The sequence below is a fragment of the Lacerta agilis genome, chromosome 6, assembly GCF_009819535.1.
Source record: "Lacerta agilis isolate rLacAgi1 chromosome 6, rLacAgi1.pri, whole genome shotgun sequence".
Lineage (NCBI taxonomy): Eukaryota > Metazoa > Chordata > Lepidosauria > Squamata > Lacertidae > Lacerta > Lacerta agilis.
In genome coordinates, this window is record NC_046317.1 from 47,908,571 (window position 1) to 47,929,506 (window position 20,936).

The following is a 20,936-nucleotide window of genomic DNA, read 5'->3' on the forward strand; positions in this document are numbered from 1 at the left end:
ATTAGACCATAATGCTTCCTGCCAGTTTATTTGGTTGGCAGATATTTATTGGCACAGTGCACTGGGCAATGTTGCAGGGGACAACCACCTTCTTCTTCTTCTTCTTCCTCCTCCTCCTCTTCTTCTTCTTTTTCTTCTTCTTCTCCTCCTCCTCCCCCCACTTCCATTCAGGTTGTTCTGTGCCCTGTGAGGTCTTGGAATAAGCTCTTTTCATAAGCAAGTACTGTAGCCACCAGCTTGGTTTGCTGGCAGCATTTTAAACCCAATTTTAAAGCATGGGAATGGAGAATTTTTTGTGGCTGCAGGGCAGAAAACTAAGGAGCCAGCACAATCTTTTCAGTATCCAATAGTTTTTTATTAATGACAGTCTGGATTAAGGGTCACAGCATAACATACATGTTTAAAAGCATGAAGGGATGGTGATTCACTCAGGGGCCATCACTGATGCTAACACCCATCTGCAGAGGCTTTAAGGTTCACAGTCTCCTCTACACTTTTTCATAGCTCCACTTGGCGAGCCTCCAAAAGATGGGAGCCTTCATGAAACGGCCAGATTTCATGTAGGCAGAAATTTTCTCCAAAGCCTGCAAGGGAATACGTAGTCATTAAACAGCAACACATAGCAAGAGTCTAAACTTGACTCTGGAGAAAAACTGAAAATAGCTGTTTAAGACCCACAATGCTTCAGAAATGTTTTCGCCTGGCTGGAATGTGTACTTGAACTCTGATAATGCCTCTTGCTTGCCTGTAGGGGTGTACCTAGGGGTTGGCCAGGTTGCCCCCATGCCCTGGCAACTAACGCAGCTAATTCTGGTTTTGTCCCCATGCTACTTCCTGCTTGAATTCCACAAAGGCAGCACTGAGACTAAGGCCACATGCACAATGTACATTTAAAGTGCTATGATACCCCTTTAAAGAGTCATGGAATTCCCCCAAAGAATTCTGGGAGCTCTAGTCCCCTAGGTGTGCTGAGAGTTTCCGATCACAGAGCTGTATTACAGAGTTCACAGAGTTGCCTGGGAAGAAGGAATGATTGCCGCACCACTCAGGGGGTTCATTCTGTGGGAGACAAAGAGCAACTCGAGGAATTGCATTTCCTTTGCTATCAATATAAGAACAATTCCTACTGGAGATCAGTGCATAGATCACAGTAAATCTCACCTCAAAGCGGGCAAGGAAATCCTTCAGATTTGGGAACTGATCAAAGTACTTTGGCTCAAACATCCAGTGTTGATCCAATATGTCATATGCAAGAAAGTCTACATAGGTGATCTAGAAAATTACAAGAGGAATACATTGTAAATTGAGCCCTAGAACTAAAGAGGCATCTTTGTTTCTATAGAATTATACATAGCATGTGTACCTTCTTTCCTGCAAACCACTTCCTGTCCCCCAAAAACTGGGAGAGCAGCTTCAGTTTTCCAGGTATCTGCTCCAGATATTCGGGCTTCAGTTTTTCCTGCAACCAGAAGTTCTTGAATCATTAGGTACACAGATTGATTTCCAGCTCAGCTCTTGTGAAACCTTGAACTACTGACTCCCCAGTTATAGACTTCCTTTCTCTCTCATGCCTGCTTATTGGTTGTAACTTTACAGAGTTTTGTTCCCCTCCCAGTCCCACAAGAACAGAAAGAATTATTTTGTTCAGCCTTACGTAAGTGCTATCTTTTTTGACCCACTCACACACCATACTGATCCCCAAATGATTCTCAACATCTGCTAGATTCCTGATCAGTTCCAATTTGGGAAGTGGGGGGATGCAAACCACAAAACTCACAAAATCTGGACTGTAGCAAACTTTTGCAAAGGCCATTCTCAGATCCATAATGTGGTTTTCAAGCATATCTATTCTGATCATTTCTTCTTCACTCTCACCACCTGTAGAAATGCAAAATACACAGAAGGTAAGAGAGTACGCACTAACCAACTATTTGGCAAGAATATTACCAGTCGCTTAATTAATTAATTAATTTTTAAGCTGGCATCCAAAGAAACACTAGTGCCAGGAACACTCACTCATCTTGTGCTTGCGTGCAATGTATCTCATGATGGCGTTGCTTTGTGTGATCTTCGTCTCACCATCGATTAGATAAGGGAGCTAAGGAAAGGATAGGAAAGGTTAACAGTGCCAAGTGCAGAAGACCCAGAACACTTCATCGCCCCGTCATCCTTGATGGACAACTTCCCATTTACTTAGGAGAAACAGCATCAACCGAAAGGCTTCCTAAGCTGAAATGGCTTCAAGAGAAGCCGTTTCACACTGCTGGGTGATAGTTTTCGTATCCTAGTATAATTACTTAGGGCTGTCCAGGGATGGACATGGTAATTTTGCACAGGATATCCCAGTAGCTCCATCCCGAGGCAGTCTCTATGGGAAAAGATCAGGGAAGGAACAGCAGGGACACATAAGGGATGTCTTATTCCTTTCTGGTCTAGCCTCTTCTTTTAACACTGAGCCTTCTTTCTTTTGACACTCATCAGCTTCCAGTCTTTCTCAAGTTCCCCCAAGTCCCACAGAATCTTTGGGGAAAGTCTTGCACATTAAATGTATGGTATTTAAGGTGTGTGCTTCTTGTTTTATTGAATGGAGAATAGAGACAGGGCTGGAATAAGCTCTTTAGAGGCCCTAAGCACTTAAAAGATTTTGGTGCCTCCATATACATCTAATTCAAAATATAACAATAATAAACCAAAAAATAAAATTATATTTTTCAAAATAAAACAAAACCTACAGTAAGATGGAAAATAATGTTTATTTTTTTACACTTCCACTTTATTTATATCTGAAATTTTTTCTCCTACTTTTTCTAATTGCAAAGTCTTTGATCAGATCCTCACAACTAATCTTGCAGAGCACATCTGCTTCTATACTTGGTAGAGATAAGGCATCCAGCCTGTCATGTTGCACAGTTGTTCTGCTGGGATTTTTGATAATCTTCAACTGAGAAAATGAACACTCAACTGAGCAATTTCTGACCACTAATGTTAAAAATCTGACAATGGAAAATTTCTGTGGTGCCCTACTTGATGCCCTAAGCACGTGCTTATTTTGCTTAATGGTTAATCCTGCCCTGGACAGAGAGATGGTTGAGAGAATATGTGCAGAAACTAGCCTAAGGCATAAAGGTAAAATTTGCATTGCTCCACCCACTTTTGCCTGTGGCCCTGCCCAGCACTGGCATGTGGCCCTTGGAAAGTTGCTCAGAACAGAACACAGCCCTCATAAACTAGAGAATTGTGCATGAGAATTTGGTTGCAGAATTTACAGGGCCTGGCTTCTCCCCCCAGGCAGGGACATCTTAGCTATTGAGGCTACTGGCGCAAGGCGCCACAGCGTGCGGAGGGCACCTGCGCCCTCCAGCCCCACCGGCAGCGCCACTCTCGCCCACCTCTTCTCAGGCTGCAGATGCGGGGAGGCCGTTGGCAAGCTTTCCATCAGCGCTGCAGCCAGGGCTCCCTGGACGGCAGCGCCACATCGCCGCTTCAGCCGAACAGGCGGAGATGAAGGCGGAACACAGCTGGCAGCGTCCCCACCCGCCCCTCTGTGCCCTCCGGCTGCCCACTGCACCTGGCCCTTCCCGGCGGAGTGCGAGGGGTGCCAGAGGGATCTTTGCGCCAGGGCGCCGGATTTACTTAAGACAGCCCTGCCCCCAGGCACACTTGAAAGGCTCTTGCCTCTGCCTTCCTGGCAGCCTTTGCTCTAGCAAGAAGCCAGGAATGCACTGCAGATCTCAACCTCCAGCCAATCCCCTGCTTTAGATTCTGCTCACACACCGTCTTCATTTTCCACTGAGCTGTGACCTGTACTTGAAGTAGCAGACAGTGAAGCAGAGCTAGATGAGAAAGAGCCTTAGGACTCTGGCCTGGTTGCTCTCACTCATCTCAAAGAGGGAGCAGCAGGAGAATGACCCCACCATCCCCATCAATGCACAACAACATGTTGCTGGTTTTTTCCACAGTTGCTACATACATTTGGGAAGTCCAAGCCCAGTGTCTCCTTCGTATCAGTCCACTGACTTGCGTCATAATCAGGAGCTGTAAATACAGGTATGAAAAGTAAGTTTTCTCCTTCATTTCCAGCTTCTCTTTTGTTTTTGGCTCCATTCCTAAGGGCATTATGAGGCATGAATCCTAGCAGTCTCATGCTGGAAGCCATAGTCCAAAACAGCCAGAGTGTCAGGTTGGGGAAAGTTATTCTAGCTGTAGAAACACAGGGCTGAATTGGTCACTGTCCAATATACAACCCATACAATTAATTGCATACAACAGCAAGAGATCATCTGTTGCATTCCAACTCGCATCACTAAAATATTTCACATGGGCTGCATTAAACACACACACACACACACACACACACACACAAAACCCTTGAATCCTTGAGGTTCACCAGGAAATTTTCCATGTATAAAAGCCAGAAGGCATACTCAGAAACCCTTAAGTCAGGCTTCCTCAACCTTAGCCCTCCAGATTTTTTGGCCTACATCTCCCATGATCCCTAGCTAGCAGAACCAGTGGTCAGGGATGATGGGAATTGTAGTCTCAAAACATCTGGAGGGCCAAGGTTGAGGAAGCCTGCCTTATGTGATCTTGAGTGTGCATGGTTGAGAACATGAAGGTCTTTCTTGCTCAGATCAAGGTCCTCCTAGCCCAGCTATCTTTGCAGGGATTCCAGCAAGGAGGCCTACACTAAGTGGCCTCCAGAACTCGCAGGCTGCTGTCTACCTGAAGATCAGAGTCAGCAGCTGCACCAGGATTTAATTCTACTCTTTCGTGAAAGTCAAATAAAAGGTGCAAGTTACTAAAAAAAATATCCATCTATTTGCAAGTGTTCTTCTTGGATGTTGTTTTCTCTGCTCCCCACCATTCACATAGCTAGATAATTCAAAGAACCTAAGCAAATAAAATAAAATAAAATAAATAAGGCAACTGGCAATAATCCTAACTGCTGATGGGATTCACTATTGGCTGCAAAGTAACAGCTCCTTACCATCTCCAGGTGCATATTGTTTGTCCTCAAATGTGGTCCCTGTGTATTCCAGAAGGAGTCGGATTGCATGGGCAAGCTGCAGGAAGGAAGAGACAAATATTTAGTGGCAGAATAATCACCAGTGGTAGAAAAAGCAGACAATTACATCTGCTCCAGACTAGCAATGGCCCAAGGCAAAGGATACTGACATGTCATCTGATATTTCACAGATGAAGATAGCACTTTCCGTACACCCTATGTTCAGCCCACGTCTTCAGGGCCTGCATGGGCTGGGCGACGGGAGCACCTTCACCGACCTTCCGATCATTAGGAACGCAGGAACGGCAACACAGCATTCCTGAGGAATAGGTCCTGGTGCTGTGGACTCACATCTGCTCATGTGAGCACCCAAACGCAGCAGAGTAAATGGAAGCAAAACTGTGGAGGTTCTGTAGCACACCTAATTTATTTCTACCAATCAGACTTGTTCCAATAAACCATGGTTAAGATTAATCAGACTAGGGTTTGAATGTTTGAATTGTGGTTAAGAAATGAAGACTTCCAACCTCCTCATACTGGAGGAAAAGAGAGAGAGAGAGAGAGAGAAGAGCGTGAAAGCCCATGAAAATGTAAACAGAGTCACTGTAAACCGTGGTTTACACGGCCTGCTCATTTAATCTACAGGATAATAAATCTTAAAATGCACTGACATCTGAACTCACAAGCAGTGTCAGATTAACCAAGTGACCTTGACTCAGGGCATCTTGAACAAATGCGCCATGCAGACCACTCCCCAAAGAGTTGTATTCAACAGCATATGAGAAAATATGTGTATAACCCTGATAGCAGAAGCATTTTTTATCAGTTGAAATATCATGTAGCATAGTGGCAGCGAATAGGAGCTACAGAGTTTAATTCAGTGGGGCTTAATCTCTGGCTAAGTGAGTATAGGATTACATAAGCATGACTGGAGACATCCCCTTGGGGTGGCGCACCAGCATAGTCATGCCAATCCTCAAAAAAGGAGATCTATCAGACCCCCATACTATAGACCCATTAGTCTCCTAGATATGGCTTCCAAATTATACTCACAAAAGAGTATAGGATTGCAGCCTTAGTGAGAAAGATACAGGAAGCATGCTGAAACACCCCAGAGTGTTATATAAAAGTGTTAAGTATGAATGCACCCTAACAATAACTGGCTTCCCATATGTAGTTATATAAATATTGCATAATTATCCCCCCAAAAAATAAGCATTATTATAAGCCCATTTTTTTCTTAATTTTAAGTATTTCTTAGCCACCTTTCATCAAGAAGATTCCAGCATAGTGTATAAAAGTGTGAATAAATCTGTTCATGCAACATAGGAATAGAATACAAAACAAACAACCAAAACAAGAGGAAAAGTAGAAGCAGAGAACAAAGGCAGCTCCAACAAAAATATCGCCCCAAATGCCTGGGCATTACAGCTACTGCACCAGAAAAGGAGAAAGATACAGCATATTTTAATGACAGGAGAAATGGGGGTCATGTGGCAGGGGGGCAAGCTCCTTATGGGAGGCACTTGCCGTCCCCCAACTGCCACCCTGGCACCACCTACACTGGGCAAAAAGGGAGAGCTGAACGGGGCATTGAAAAATATTGTCATGCCATTGCCATGCAGAAAGCATTCCACATTCAGGGCACCATTGCAGAAAAGGAACTGTGTTCCAGAAGGTCCTTGGGATAGCTGGGATAGCTCAGTCGGGAGAGCATGAGCCTCTTAATCTCAGGGCAAAAGATTCCTGCATTGCAAGGGGTTGGACTAGATGACCCCGCGTGGTCACGTCCAACTCTACAATTCTATCTTTCTAGGATGTTAAGTGCCTTTCCAGGAGCTCTCCGGGCAGGGATAAACTGGTACCTTGAACAAAGATCTGGGGCCAGGGAGCAGGATGGGGCTGGGATTGTGCTTTTGCACCTGCACGGAGCGCAGGCAGAAAAGAAAAGAAAGAAGAAAAAAAGACGTGGCCAATCTGCCTCCTTAGGATGCCAGAGAGGCGGGTCTGCCGGAGGAAGGTGGCTGAATTTTGGGCAAGATGGAACTCGCTCCTTCTCCTCCTGCACCACCATCACTGCTTTTCACTCTCGCTGATGACAACGTCGCCCAACTGTTATCCAAGCTTTTTTGGCACCGGATTGAAGAGGTAAAGGGGGAGGGAAGCGGCTCCGCGCCGGGATTGGCTGCTCAGCTGCCCGTCGGGGCGTATCTCTGAGCTTCCCCGTGAAAGTCAAGGGGGAAATCACGGCCACAGGAAACGCGCTGACGATGCAATCCCGTCGCCCCCGCGCCAAAGCCGGAATTTCAGGGAACTCAGGGTCTGGCGCTGAGTCACGCCATCTCCGCGTGGGGCCTGATGTTGTCCGCACGGGCTGGCAGCCACTCTCCGGGCTTTCAGACCGGGTCTCCCCCACAGCTGCCTGGAGACGGCGGCGATTGATCTTCAGCGTGCCAAAAAGATGCGGTAGCGCCGGACGATTAATTGATTGATTGTATTTCTATGATGCTTTTCGTCCAAATGAATCCCAAAGCAGTTTACACACAATAAATAACAATAACTCAGTGCCGGATTTACGTATAAGCTAAACAAGCTATAGCAGTTAGGGCCCCACTTTGAGGGCCCCCCCAAAAAAATTAAAGGGGAAAAAATGGGTGTCCATTTCCAAAATATAAGATAAAAAACAAATAAAATAAAACCTACATACAGCAACAGTGTTTTGTGTTGTGTAGGCTCCTGTTTGTTATGTGCAAATGGCTATTAGGTACATAAATTACCATATAGCATATATTCAGCACAAAAATCAGCGACAATTTGTTGTTGACAAAGGACAGCTGGATATATAAAGGGCCCCATTACCTTCAGTAGTTTAGGGCCTCATCAAACCTAAATCCGGCCCTGATAATAGAATACCCTTGTCTTTCCCCGAGTTGTATGGCTTATAGTAAGCGGAGAGAGGGTTGCAGCCTGAGCCTCTCGCAGGACTCCGGCAGCCCGTTTTCCTGTCTGTGATTTTTTTCTGACTCGCAGGAAGAAGTCAACGGGCGAAGTTTTCTACCGCCGCTCCGGATGCGTCTTCGGAAAGCTGCACCTGTTGCACGTCTGCCTGCGAGACAGCCTCTGCGAGGCACTCATAGACGCCCGCCCATCAGAGCGTGATTGTTGGTACAAAGACCGGAGCTCTAGTGGCCAAAAGACGACCCCAGCCTGCCCCCCACCAAGGACCCCGACGTACCCCACGGATATCCCAGTAGCCCAGCGTCACCCCCATCTTCCTCCGGCGTCCCTGGCTGCTGTTGCTCGGCTCAGGCAGAAGCACGACCCCCGCTTTCGTGGAAAGGCTGAGCGCCGCTTTCAAACTTGCCCGGCGAGTTTCCGGGAGGAATGTGGAGGGGCGACTCCCATTGTGAGCTTAGTATTACCGATGCGGGCTCCGCCCCAAATCCCTCTCGTTTCCAGAGGCTTGCCTCGCCTCCCGGCCTTGGAGCCTTTCCTCCAACCTCGCCAGTCCGTTCTGTGTCCTCGTAGCTGCGTGGGACTGTCAGCTGCTCCTCCTCCTCCTCCTCCAGCCCCAAACCCATTGAAAGCAAACGCTCCTCTGTAGGTGATTCTCTAGCAGCTTTGCAGGTGCCGGTGATAATTTGCACAGCACAGATCTCTTTGCAAAGAAGACTTTTAGAAAGGCCAGAGAGACAGGGGTTGTGAAGATCTCCAAAAGACACAGAGCAAACTAGGTGAATTGAGAGTCATGCACAGTAGAAGAAAAAAATATAGTGCTGTGTGTTTTGGGCGTGGGGAGTGTTAAACTGTATGCCAGACCTTGCTAATCCCTGGGTTAAGCAAGTGATGAAATCTAATCTTCTAATTCTTGTAACTGCCAGGTTAGCTTCCTGGACAGGTGTCAAAAGAGCAAAGGAAGGGGCTTTGTGGGAGATGGAAAATGGGTGGAGCCCCTCCCTCAACTCCTTTAAAAAAAGTTTTTATACTTTTCAAGTTTATACATTTCATTAGTTTCACAACCAATTTAAAATTTCAAAATTTGACTTCCTTCCCCCTCTTTCTGCAGTTCCTTAAATTTATTTTTTAAAAATATCTTCTGCATATCCAAATTCATTTAATTTGGTCTATGTATCTATTTTAAATATATACTCTTATGAAACTGCAGGTTATTACAATAATCCTGCTAATGTTTTTATCTGTTTGCAATTTATCTGTAAATATTCAATAAACCATTTCCATTCTCTTTTGAAAAGTTTGCTATCTTGATTTCTTACTCTTCCAGTAAGTTTCACCATTTCTGCATATTCCATAAGTTTTTGTATCCATTCTTCCTTTACTGGGACTTCTGCTTCTTTCCACTTTTGGCCAAGTAGCATTCTTGCTGCTGTAGTAGCATACATAAATAAATTTCTATACAGTTAAAATAGCTCTGTCCCTATAATTCCCAAAAGAAAAGCTTCTGGTTGTTTTTTTTTAATAAAAGTTATTTTGAACATCCTTTTCAATTCATTATATATCATTTCCTAGTAAGCTTCAACCTTACTACAAGACCACCACAATGATAAAAAGAACCTTTCTCTTCACATTTCCAACACTTGTTTGATTTAGATTTATACATTTTTGCCAATTCACTCAGTGTTAGATACCAATGATAGATCATTTTCATATAATTTTCTCTTAAACCACAACATGCTGTAAATTTTATATCCATATTCCACAATCGTTCCCATGCTTCCATATCTATATATTATGATTGATATATATTGCCCAGTGTATCATTGAGGATTTTACTTGCTCATCCTTTGACTCCCATTCCAATAATATTATATACATTTTACATGACACTTTTACATTACATTCCAACAGTTCTCTCTCCAGTTGTGATATACGTTCCCAAACCCCTGTATCCTATCTTTCTTAAATAATTCATTCAAATGATGATATTGTAACCATGTTGTTAATTTCCCAGATAATTCCTTAAATTCTTTTAATTTATACTCTCCTCCGCCTTGTTTTAATACATTTCTATAAGTTGTCCGCCCTTCTTTCATATACTTTTTCTTTACTGCTATAGCTTCCAGCAGTGAGAGCCATAATGGTGTTCTTACCTCTAATAAATTCTTGTATTTATCCCAGGCATAGGCAAACTCGGCCCTCCAGATGTTTTGGGACTACAACTCCCATCATCCCTGACCACTGTTCCTGTTAGCTAGGGGTGATGGGAGTTGTAGTCCCAAAACATCTGGAGGGCCGAGTTTGCCTATGCGTGATTCATCCCATACTCCATCCCCTCCCTCAACTCTTGGATAGCTAGAAAGACAGAGGCAGAGTTGGGAGGGCAGTGATGTGGCCCAGATGTCAAAGCAGCAAGCTGGGAGAAGGCAGAGCAATGCTTGATTTCTGTTTGTGAATCCATGGCTGTGGCTATGGGAGAAGCGAGACCCTCTTGGGGTGTTAATGCTGTGAACTCCATCGTAGGCTCAGGTTGTACAGGGTGAGTCCTTTAAAAGAGGCCCCGTGGATACAGAGTACACATGTTCCAAGGGGCCTCTTTTAAAAGACTCACCCTGTATATATGTGTAAGGTAAAGGTAAAGGACCCCTGGATGGTTAAGTCCAGTCAAAGACGACTATAGAGTGTGGAGCTCATCTCGCTTTCAGGGCAAGGGAGACCGGTGTTTGTCCACAGACAGCTTTCCAGGTCATGTGGCCAGCATGACTAAACCGCTTCTGGCACAACGGAACACTGTGACGGAAACCAGAGTGCACGGAAATGCCACTTACCTTCCCGCTGCAGCAGTACCTATTTATCTACTTGCACTGGCGTGCTTTCGAACTGCTAGGTTGGCAGGAGCTGGGACAGAACAGGGGCTTACCCCATTGTGGGGATTTGAACCGCAAACCTTCTGATTGGCAAGCCCAAGAGGCTCAGTGGTTTAGACCACAGTGCCGCCCGCTTTGTAAATAAACTATGTATCATAAAGACACCATGGTCTCATTCCTGAAGGAAGCACTCACCCTGAGTACCCCTGGAATCTTGCACCATTCAGAAATTGGGGTGGCTTGCAATAATATATTCCTAACCTCACATTGCCATGCTGGGCTCCTTTAGGAGAAAGGATGGGATATGCATTTAAATTTATTAGTGATAATACACACATTTTTATGGCATTTGTATATCACATTTTCCTCCAAGTTGCTGAGGGTGGCTTACATTTAATCCCCACCACACACCTATGTTACTACAGGTTATGTTAAGAGGCAGTGATGGTCTTTACAGGGTCTAAACTGGTGGTGACAAGAGGTTGGTAGCAGCTAGCTGGCTGAAAATATTGATCCGTTGTGCAGCAGCCATGAAAATGGCGGATTTCATACTAGGGACCATTAGGGAAGGGATTGCAAACAAACAACAACAACAACCTGCCAGTATCATAATGCCGCAACTCAAATTGATAGTGTGACCCCACTTGGAATATTGTGTATGGTTCTGGTCACCTCTCCTCAAAAAGGATAGTGAAGAGCAGGGGAAAGTTCAGAAAAGGGAACCAAAACGATCAAGGGACTGGAGCAAGTCCCCCTCTGTCAGGAAAAGATACCACATTGGGGGCTTTTTAGTTTAAGGGGGAAAATAAGTAAGCAGGGGGCACGAAGGAGATTTATGCAATTATGCATTGTGTGAGGAAAGTAGATCTCTCACATAACAGTGGAACGAAGGGTTATCCAGTGAAGAATACTGGAGGATTTGGGATGGACAAAAGAAAAGACTACGTCACCTCATGCATAGTGAAACCAATGGCCGCCATCTTGGGTGGCTTTAAAAGATGATTAGACAAGGACATGGAGGAGAAGGCTACCTACTGATGGCTACTAGCCATGACAGCGACATTCTATCTCCACTGTCAAGAGGCAGTATATGCCCCTGAGTTGCTGGAAATCACAAGTGGGAAGAGTGCCTTTGCTTCTAGTCCTGCTTGTGGGACTCCTCACGTGCATCTGGTTGTCCACGGTGAGAACAGGATGCTGCACTAGAGGGGCTTTCGTCTGATCCAATGGGAGTCCTCTTATATATTATCTTTTCAAAATAATTAGCTGAATCATTCAATCTATAGACTCTTTCATATTGGGGAAGGAGAGAGAGAGAATTTAAAGTAGACCATTGTTCGCCTTTGTTTTAAAAATTCCTGCCTCTGGCCTGTACCTTGCAACCAAGTGATCCTAGACAGGGAAGGAAGGAAGTGGTTGCATCACCCAGCAGAAACCAGTTGTCTTTGCCTCAGGCTGAGGTGGAATAGCAAGATGTGGCAACCTCTTTATATTTTAACCTACCACAGGCAGGGATCCGTTTCTTCATTTTTAAGCTTCAAAAACTGGGGTGTAATTCCCCCAAAGACTGGACTTTGTGATAAGAAAAGTGAAGGGGAAATGTGCCTGAAATTAAATATAATTAAGGCAACAGGAAGTGGAGGGAGGAAAGGTAACAATGAGATAACCAGGATTTTAAGTGACTGGATTAAGTGTTTTGTGAAAGTTCTCTAGGAATGCAGCTGGACTCTCCATGTAGAGCTCATGGGTTATTATATTGCATGTGTGGAATAGTGATTATTTCTGTCACTAAGTCTTTACAAAATGCATGGGATTTCCATGAAATGGAGCTATGAACCTGATTGCAGATGTGCAGTGAATATTGTTTAATAATATAACAGCAGATCCTTTTACATGATGTTGCATGACCACTGGGTCTTAGTATTTCATGTTGGTGTTGGTGTTGGAGTGTCTGTGTGTTTAAAAGATAATTGCGAAGTTTTGAAAACCTGTGCCAACTGGAGATACTGGTTCTGGACCTTGGCTCCCCCCCCCCTTTTTTTTAGCAAGGGTGATATTTGGATCTAAATTGGTGAACATAAGATATTTAAATTTATGCAATTGAAGAAAATGGGTTGGTTTGTTTTTTCATTATACATATCTATCTATAATACTTTCAATTCTTAAAAGACTGAACTCATACAGTTGCATTACAAAACAGGACACGGGAGAAGGCTAATAAACCAAATTGTGTTCGTCCTTTTAGGGCATATTCACATTAATGGGTTGAGATGCAGGAAGGTCAGCCCCCCCCCCAATGTGCCCAGTTGTGTTTCAAGCCACAATGTTTCCCTGCCCCACAACCCCCGCTGGAAAGCCTATTCATTCAGGTGTCTTCTGCGCTTGCATGCTCATCTGCACAGCAGCTTCTGGGGTATGTTCACATTAGAAAACTGGATACAGAGTAAGTGGCTTGAGGGGAAAAATGCATCAAACAGCAGTATTTGTCAAGAATCTGTAGGATTGATAAGCATCGTGGCTGACATCATGTGAGCGCAGCTGCAAAAATGATCAGCGAGGCAGCCCTGGGTGTGGAATAAGTGGTAATGTGAATATACCCCCCGTTGTGCAGAAAAACTGACTGAATAACACTAAGAACACCTCATGTGCTGTAGAGAGAGCTTCTCATGCTCACATCTTGTGGATTATTTTGATGGGAACTTGTAGCACAAACATGCAGCTTGCTGACAGGACGTCCTACGTTAGGAAATTAACACTGGTGAGCTGAGGAAAGGCAAACTCCCCATGAAACCAAACCTGATGCTTTCTCCAGTGACATGACGTATTATCCTACCTACTTAATAGAAAGGGTGCTCCTTTCATTAAGGATAGAATTCACTGTTATTCAGTTGTACAGGGTGATTTTGCATTCTTCTGCAATGAGGCAGGGCTAGTAAGAGTGCTCCTGGCCTGGGCTGCTCACCATCTGATACACCTGTCTCAGGTTACCTCTCCCCCCCCCCCCAGCCTTCGTAATCCTGCCTTGCACAGAAATCTTCCCACAACTCTGGTGTTCTCTTGGCCCGGCTTCCTTTTGGTTTACTAGAGCTGTCCCTCTGGTGTTCAGATGCCCAATAGAGCAGATCAAGGTTTTCATGTTATATTAGTAATTGTGTCCCATTATTCCCACCATTATCTAAACATAACAGAACTTAAGTCATACTGGGGCCCACAGAGGTCTCCTCCCCTGTTGATATTAGGCTGGAAATAAGCATTCTGCTGTAACCAACACAATGCCGGAGGGACATTGCTGCTGCTGTGAGTGCTGGAAGGAAGAACGCTCCCTGCTGCAAGGCCCATTTCTACCTGGCCTAGGGGGTGGGGCCCAGACTCACCTTGAACAGCTAAAAGAGGCTCCCTGGAAGCTGGAGGGACATTGCTGGAACAACTCTTGGGTTGGGAAAACTGGCTAAAATATTTTAAAAGGCTCTAATTTTGGTTCTTCTGTTTCATTTTTGTTGGTTAAATGTTTAGCTGGGGTTGGTGGTTATTTTAATTTGGGTATAACTGTAAACTGTTTGTTGTAATTATTGTTATTGGTTTCTATTGATTTATTGGTTTGTTTGTTGCATGTATAGGATATTTTGTTTTTTAATGTTTGATGTTTTTGTTGTGTTTTTATATATGTTGTAAGCCGCCCAGAGTGGCTGGGAAAAAAACAGCCAGATGGGCGGGATATAAATTTAAAAATTATTTTAAAATATTGTAATAGGTTGAGAGGTGTCCTTCGCTGTCATGTGTGTGGTGCCCGAAACAGTTCCTCTGGTTTGCAAAGGGGCTCAGAAAGGCCGACAATCCCTGACATAAAAGCACTCACCCTACAGATTCAATCGCTTCACACAAGGCACTGTGGCAACGGAGTCTAGGAGTTTTCAATCCAGGCAAACCTTCGGAAACAGTAGCAGGCGGTGGAAGGAAAGCATTTGCAAAAGACAGGGATTTGGGTACCTGGCACCCATCGAGGTTCCCTTGCTTTGCACCCCCTCAGGAAAAATGAAGGAACAGTTGTTATCTCTTGCTCCTTTCAAATGCAACAATCCCGTTTTGTTTCAGAAAAGCTGGAGCTCCATCTTCTGGCAACTTTGCAACATGGCTTTTTGCAATTATTTCATGCTCCACAAGTTTTCTCATCTCTGAAGCATTTTTAATTCAGGAACCACTTCACCATCCTTACTATATTCACCTTCCATCCACCACAAAATCCCAAGTGGCAAGTTTCTTATTTCCATTTTGCAGGCGAGAGACAGTCGCACTTGACAACAGCCACAGAATGAGCCCATGAAGAGCGGGTTCGAACTCTGATTTCCCAGCTTCATCTCTTTAACCCCAAGGCCATGCTTAGAAACAAAGAGTATTTTTAGTTTCATATAAAATAGAAAATACTACATGAATTTGCCAAGATAGCCCCAGAGAGGAGTTTGGAGCAACCAGTTAGCAGTTGATGCTAAGTTACTACCTGCTACAACTATCTGCAGACAAGGACCCTTGAAAAGGAAGGTTCCAACTTCCCAAACCTGGGATACTCCCGACTACTATATTCTGCTCTGGTCAGACCTCACCTGGAATACTGTGTCCAGTTCTGAGCACCACAGTTCAAGAAGGATACTGACAAGCTGGAACGTGTCCAGAAGAGGGCAACCAAAATGGTCAAAGGCCTGGAAACAATGCCTTATGAGGAACAGCTTAGGGAGCTGGGTATGTTTAGCCTGGAGAAGAGAAGGTTAAGGGGTGATATGATAGCCATGTTCAAATATATAAAAGGATGTCATATAGAGGAGGGTGAAAGGTTGTTTTCTGCTGCTCCAGAGAAGCGGACACGGGGCAATGGATTCAAACTACAAGAAAGAAGATTCCACCTAAACATTAGGAATAACTTCCTGACAGTGAGAGCTGTTCGGCAGTGGAATTTGCTACCAAGGAGTGTGGTGGAGTCTCCTTCTTTAGAGGTCTTTAAGCGGAGGCTTGACAGCCATCTGTCAGGAATGCTTTGATGGTGTTTCCTGCTTGGCAGGGGGTTGGACTGGATGGCCCTTGTGGTCTCTTCCAACTTGATGATTCTATTCTATTCTATTCTATTCTACTATATCTGCTTGTATGTAGGCACTCACCTTCTACTTGATACAGCACTGGGCACTGGATGGAGTTGATTCCAGTCATTGCCGTGTCTTACACCTTAAAAAGCAACGACGACAAAGTGCACTAATTCATGTACTCAGTGAAAGGAGACAGGAGCACTTATGTGGATAGAAGCCTTGCATTTTCATAAACTCCACCAGCAAAAAAGGCCCCAAATTGTTCAAACTACTGCCAATATATATTTATGCAAGCCTGAGTTAACTAGAGATATCACTGTGTGTTACATAACACACCATGTACAAATTAAGAGCGGGTATTGGGGTAAGGGAGTCCAGCTATCTAGAAACCTCCCGTTTTGTACCAAGCCCACATTCCAGTCAACCTGGGGGTGGTCATGGAATGATCGTTAGCTACTGTTTTATGAGCTGCGTTCCAACCTTATCTGGTTGTTCTCTAGGGTCAAAATCCACGAGCTCACATTTTCTTAGATAGGCAATCCTAGCTAAGTTAGATACCTGACCCCTAATTTCCTGCTGTTCCAAGCTTTCAAAAGCTCCCTCAGGAGGGCTTGGTGCAAACAGGATTTCTGGGTTTCATTTCACCGATTTTGTTCCGTGACTCACAAGAAAGGAAGGTGTTTTCAGTTCTTTACTGGTCGACCACTTTAACTTACAGGGATACACTCCCGACTCACCACCCGCACAAGAATTGTCTTCAGTGAAATCATATGAGAATATCCCAGACCTCTCTCTCCTGCCTTCTGGAGAGAAAATAGTCCTTTAGCAATGACATTCTGGGAATGGGGCTAATGCTTGTCTTTGTAACAACGCAAGCAGCATTTCTTGGCTCACTGGCTCTCTGAATTAAAGCACCAACCATGTGTATTTGGTGCATTTTCTGTAACTTGTATACATTTAAATTTTTGAATGTTTAACATATTAATTCATTTTTTTATGTCATTTCTTAAAAAGGAGCAGTCGCCCTGCAGTCCACAAAGACATGGTGTTGATTGCTCAGTTTGCAAAAGTGTACAATTGTCACGGTGGCATTTTTAGACTTTGGTCCTTTAGATGATTAAAAGTAAAGGTAAAGGTACCCCTGACCATTAGGTCCAGTCACGGACGACTCTGGGGTTGCAGAGCTTATCTCGCTCTATAGGCCAGGGGAGCCAGCATTTGTCCACAGACAGCTTCCGGGTCATGTGGCCAGCATGACCAACTCGTTTCTGGCGAAACCAGAGCAGCGCACGGAAATGCCATTTACCTTCCCGCCAGAGCGGTACCCATTTATCTACTTGCACTTTGACATGCTTTCAAAGTGCTAAGTGGACAGGAGCTGGGACCAAGCAACGGGAGCTCACCCCGTCAAGGGGATTCAAACCGCCGACCTTCTGATCAGCAAGCCCTAGGCTCAGTGGTTTAGACCACAGTGCCACCCGCAACCCACACTTTAGATGATTAGTCCCACATAAAACACACTCCATCCTTGTGTGGAAGCAATCTGAGCAATAGCCCTGTGTCTGGTCTGTGAGTCATCCAAAGTAAGAAGTCCATTCAGTCAGAAACACACAGAAGACTTACTTAAATAATCTTTAATGATGGATCATGCTCATGTTTGATAGGATTTCTAACATCACATTTCAGCACAGACAAGCAGATAGTTTATCCAAACTACATCAAAATTATCAAGAGTGTGTGACAGGATGCAGTGATTGCCAGGGGGATACGGGTTTCATCTCCATCTGACAACAAAGCAAAAACTAACATGGTGTGTGCCGCACCAGATACCAAAGAGAAGCAATGCAGGTTGCGGCAAGGAAAGTAGGAAGGAAGGAAGGAGGGAGGGAGGGATCTGTGGGGAGGGGAGAACCCTCTTGACATAGACCAAGGTACATTCAACTCCCTGAGTCGAGATTCTGTATCTTCACAAAGATACAGACCAAAATGCTGTGGCTCCGATCCACAAGGCTAGCTGAAACCAAGGCAAAACACCTCCACTGCACTCTCCGGGTACTCAAACAAAAGCACAGAGGTAGGGGAGGAAAGAAAAAAAGGTTTTCCCCTTTCAGGCCGTGGAGGTGAGATGCCAGTCATACAAAGAAAACATTTTGACCCTTTAAGAATTCTCCCTGTCCCTCTTGTACACACACAAACACATGGACACAAAGTACAACAAGTGCCTGTTTCAGAGGTAGAAGCTCAAGGGGAAATCTACCCTGTCTTGGCACACTCCATGTACTACTCTAAGCAAGGCACTGGCTGCAGTATGGATCTTCAGATTTTGGTCCACAGCAGCCTAGAGGGAGGGCTCCGCAAGCTCCCTGCCCAACCTTAGAAAAAATAAAAAACCCATTTCTATTGATGCTGCTGCCCATCTAATGTTTAGCAAACACATTTTCCCATTGAATCAAAGCTGCTTGCAACTACAAGGTCAAAAGTGCCTTGGCAACAGCAAGGGAGAGGTGGCGCCGTGCAATCGACTCACCACCGAGAAGCATTTTTCCATGAGCAATGCAGACTTTGCCCGAGAGTCTGAAAGGAGCGAGCCCTGTCTGAGGCTGGTCTTCTATTCCAAGCGGCTGTGCTCACAAGGAATTCCTTACTGCGACTAGTTGCACACAGACTGCTAAGGGGGCCACAGAGGCCCAGTATGTGAAGGATGGTGAGCTGCCCACAAGCAAGCTTCAGAAGCTATGTGATGGTGAACAGCCTGGCCAGAGATCTGTGGAGGGGACTCTTCTAACCGTTATGAACCTTTCACAGGGCAGGACTCAAAATGGAGAGCTGGGAAAGGCACAGATCCATGTTCTTCTGCGCGTTTCCATTTTGAGTCACACGGCTTCAGCAGGAGGCAGAAGTTACTGCCTGTTGCCTCCTTGGGATTCATTATCCATTCGCAATAACTAGGAGGCATCAAAGTCAGTTCCCAGAACAGCAGCAACTTTGCTGGTGAGAAAGCCAAAGCATTTCTATGGTATGTTTCCTTGCCAAATGTAGAAAGAAGATCTTGACATACATATGCATTATGCAAGGGCAGACACAAGAGGCTGTTCTCCTCAACCCAATGCAGAGGAAAAAGGAGGCTGCCCACGTGGTCTATGCCTATGCGTGGCAAGGCGTACTGAGAGCTAACGGCTCTCCCCAAGCTCAAGCAATTGGCAAGAAACCGCTCTTTGACCCTGTTGAGGATGGGGATCAAAAACAACAATGCTATTCTATTGCAGCTCCAGGGAGGAGGAGTCAGATTTTGTTTGGAACAGCGATACTGAAGTGGGCACCATTTTGCTGATCTACTTCCCAAACAGCAGAAATGTTCCAAGAAAATAATACAAGTATGATGCAGATACTGTTTTCCGCCCCGCTCCTGGGCTAAGGGCGGCTTGTGGGGTGAGGGGAGGGCAACAGTTTAGATTAGATAAATGGATTGACACATGCACTCTAAATGACACCGATCCAACCAAAAACAGGTGTTTAAGGTGTTTTTTGGTGTGTTTTTTTGTTTCGAAAGGACATAAATAAAGGAATACTCAATATGGCTGATCACAGAACGCCCATGTCACATCCATTTCAACCTTAAGGCAAAAGCCCCTGCTAGGATGGGTGTTACGGCTCCTCTTGTTACACTTAGATAAAGACCTCTTTGTTACATGATTGTAGAGACAAATGCTAAATATGCCAGTTATCCGGCAGGCTACTTTCTCTTTATCCTGCTGGGCTAGACTTGAAGGCCCACTGTTCCCCAGCCACTCACAGTATTTTGCCTCCTAAGGCAAGTGGGGATGAGAACTGGTGCTTCCCCCAAGCAAAAGACACCAGAGTTTAAGGGCTTGAGACAGAAGAGACTCTCACCGGATGGCCAAGCTTTGCCCTGCCAACATGCCGCTCTGATAATAAAACACAGGGCTGCCTAACCAAAGAGAAATAGAGATAAAGAGGATGTTTTATTGGCCAATGATAAACTCCAGCTACCAGCAGCCAAACAGAGGACAAACAAAAATCCAGCGTAGCAGAAGGCACCACCACTCTGCTCTATCCCTTGGCAGAGCCACACAAACACTCACAGCATCTCATTCCAAACACAACTGGGACACATGCTTCCATGCTGGTGCTTCATTTGGCCTCCATGCAACTGTCGCCAGGTGCCTCTAAGCTCCACTCAGCAGGTCTCTGCCACATCCTTACTCTTTGCTATCCAGCCTCTGCGCAAAACCACCACTGCCAACATCTGCAGGATGCTCTTCCCCCTTTCTAGAACTCATTCTAGAGACTCCAAAAGGAATTTCTCTGACACCCCTGCCTCCATTGCCCCAGCAGGTAACAAGTGCAAAAAAACCAACCCATTAATGCCTTTCCAGGAGATAACAGAAGATAACAATATGCTTAAAAACAAAAACACAACAGGAAATTAAAACGGTCCATGGGGCCAGGGTGAGTGGGGTGGTGGTGGTCAGGGTCTCTTCATGCTTGTAGGACAGCCCCACCTTGGCAGGCCAAGAAGGGGATGGAGGGGAGATTGTGAGCAGGCCATTCTTCAGCGAGCATCCAGGCTGGAGCTCATGGTCAGAAGGTCTTCCTCCTGGATGGTCTCCAGTTCCTCTGTCTGCACAGCCTGCGTGATGAGGGTCAGTTCCTGGGAAAGTGTCTCATAGCGGTAGGCCACCCGGATGTCTGGCACGTTGGTGCGCCGGATGTCGTTGCCCTCAGGACCCTCCTTGTGGTAGTTGTGCCCAAGCCACTGGCTCTTCACCTGGGCAAAGCAGAAAGAGACCAATCCATTGTTAGAAGAAGTGACAACTTACGCTTTTCCACAGTTGTGCCATTCAACTGTGTGGTAAGATCCTGTGCCCATGAGCACTTTAATCAAGGCTAGCACTCAAGCATAAAATCCCAGGATACCTTTGTCTGTCTTTAGGCAATCTGTAAAAAGGAAACCTTAGAAAACAAAGCCCTGTGGAAGCTGTAAAGAGCTGGCAACAAAACTGTCTGGGCTGCTGG

At 45.1% G+C, this 20,936-nt stretch overlaps 2 protein-coding genes across 5 annotated transcripts in view; both read right to left on the bottom strand.

The window, feature by feature from the left end:
* Positions 1-331: 331 nt before the first annotated feature.
* On the bottom strand, positions 332-8,406 carry LOC117048526 (glutathione S-transferase Mu 1-like). Its single transcript, XM_033152469.1, has 8 exons — positions 8,241-8,406; positions 4,988-5,063; positions 3,971-4,035; positions 2,017-2,098; positions 1,778-1,878; positions 1,364-1,459; positions 1,162-1,272; positions 332-584 (listed from the first exon to the last, which is right to left on the bottom strand). Exons 1-8 carry the CDS (start codon positions 8,274-8,276, stop codon positions 489-491), a joined length of 663 nt encoding a protein of 220 aa, XP_033008360.1. The 5' UTR covers positions 8,277-8,406; the 3' UTR covers positions 332-488.
* A 9,112-nt stretch (positions 8,407-17,518) lies between these two features.
* AMPD2 (adenosine monophosphate deaminase 2) overlaps positions 17,519-20,936 on the bottom strand; it is a 48,504-nt gene continuing 45,086 nt past the window's right edge. For 2 of the 4 annotated variants that reach the window (XM_033152472.1, XM_033152473.1), the window contains one exon: positions 17,519-20,688. In XM_033152472.1, coding sequence (XP_033008363.1) covers positions 20,473-20,688 — 216 coding nt within the window. In that variant the 3' untranslated portion in view covers positions 17,519-20,472. The remainder of the gene's footprint in view (positions 20,689-20,936) is intronic. The other 2 variants (XM_033152471.1, XM_033152470.1) reach the window with 1 other exon arrangement.

What these genes read in the sequence shown, in the direction of transcription:
- LOC117048526 (XM_033152469.1), bottom strand. Translation starts at nt 8,276, where the DNA reads ATGGGGGTGACGCTGGGCTACTGGGATATCCGTGGG. An exon ending in TGGGCTTGGACTTCCCAAAT is followed by an intron (nt 2,099 to 3,970) that starts GTATGTAGCAAC and finishes TCCTTTCCTTAG; the next exon opens with CTCCCTTATCTAATCGATGG. An exon ending in TTTGCTACAGTCCAGATTTT is followed by an intron (nt 1,460 to 1,777) that starts GTGAGTTTTGTG and finishes TTCTGGTTGCAG; the next exon opens with GAAAAACTGAAGCCCGAATA.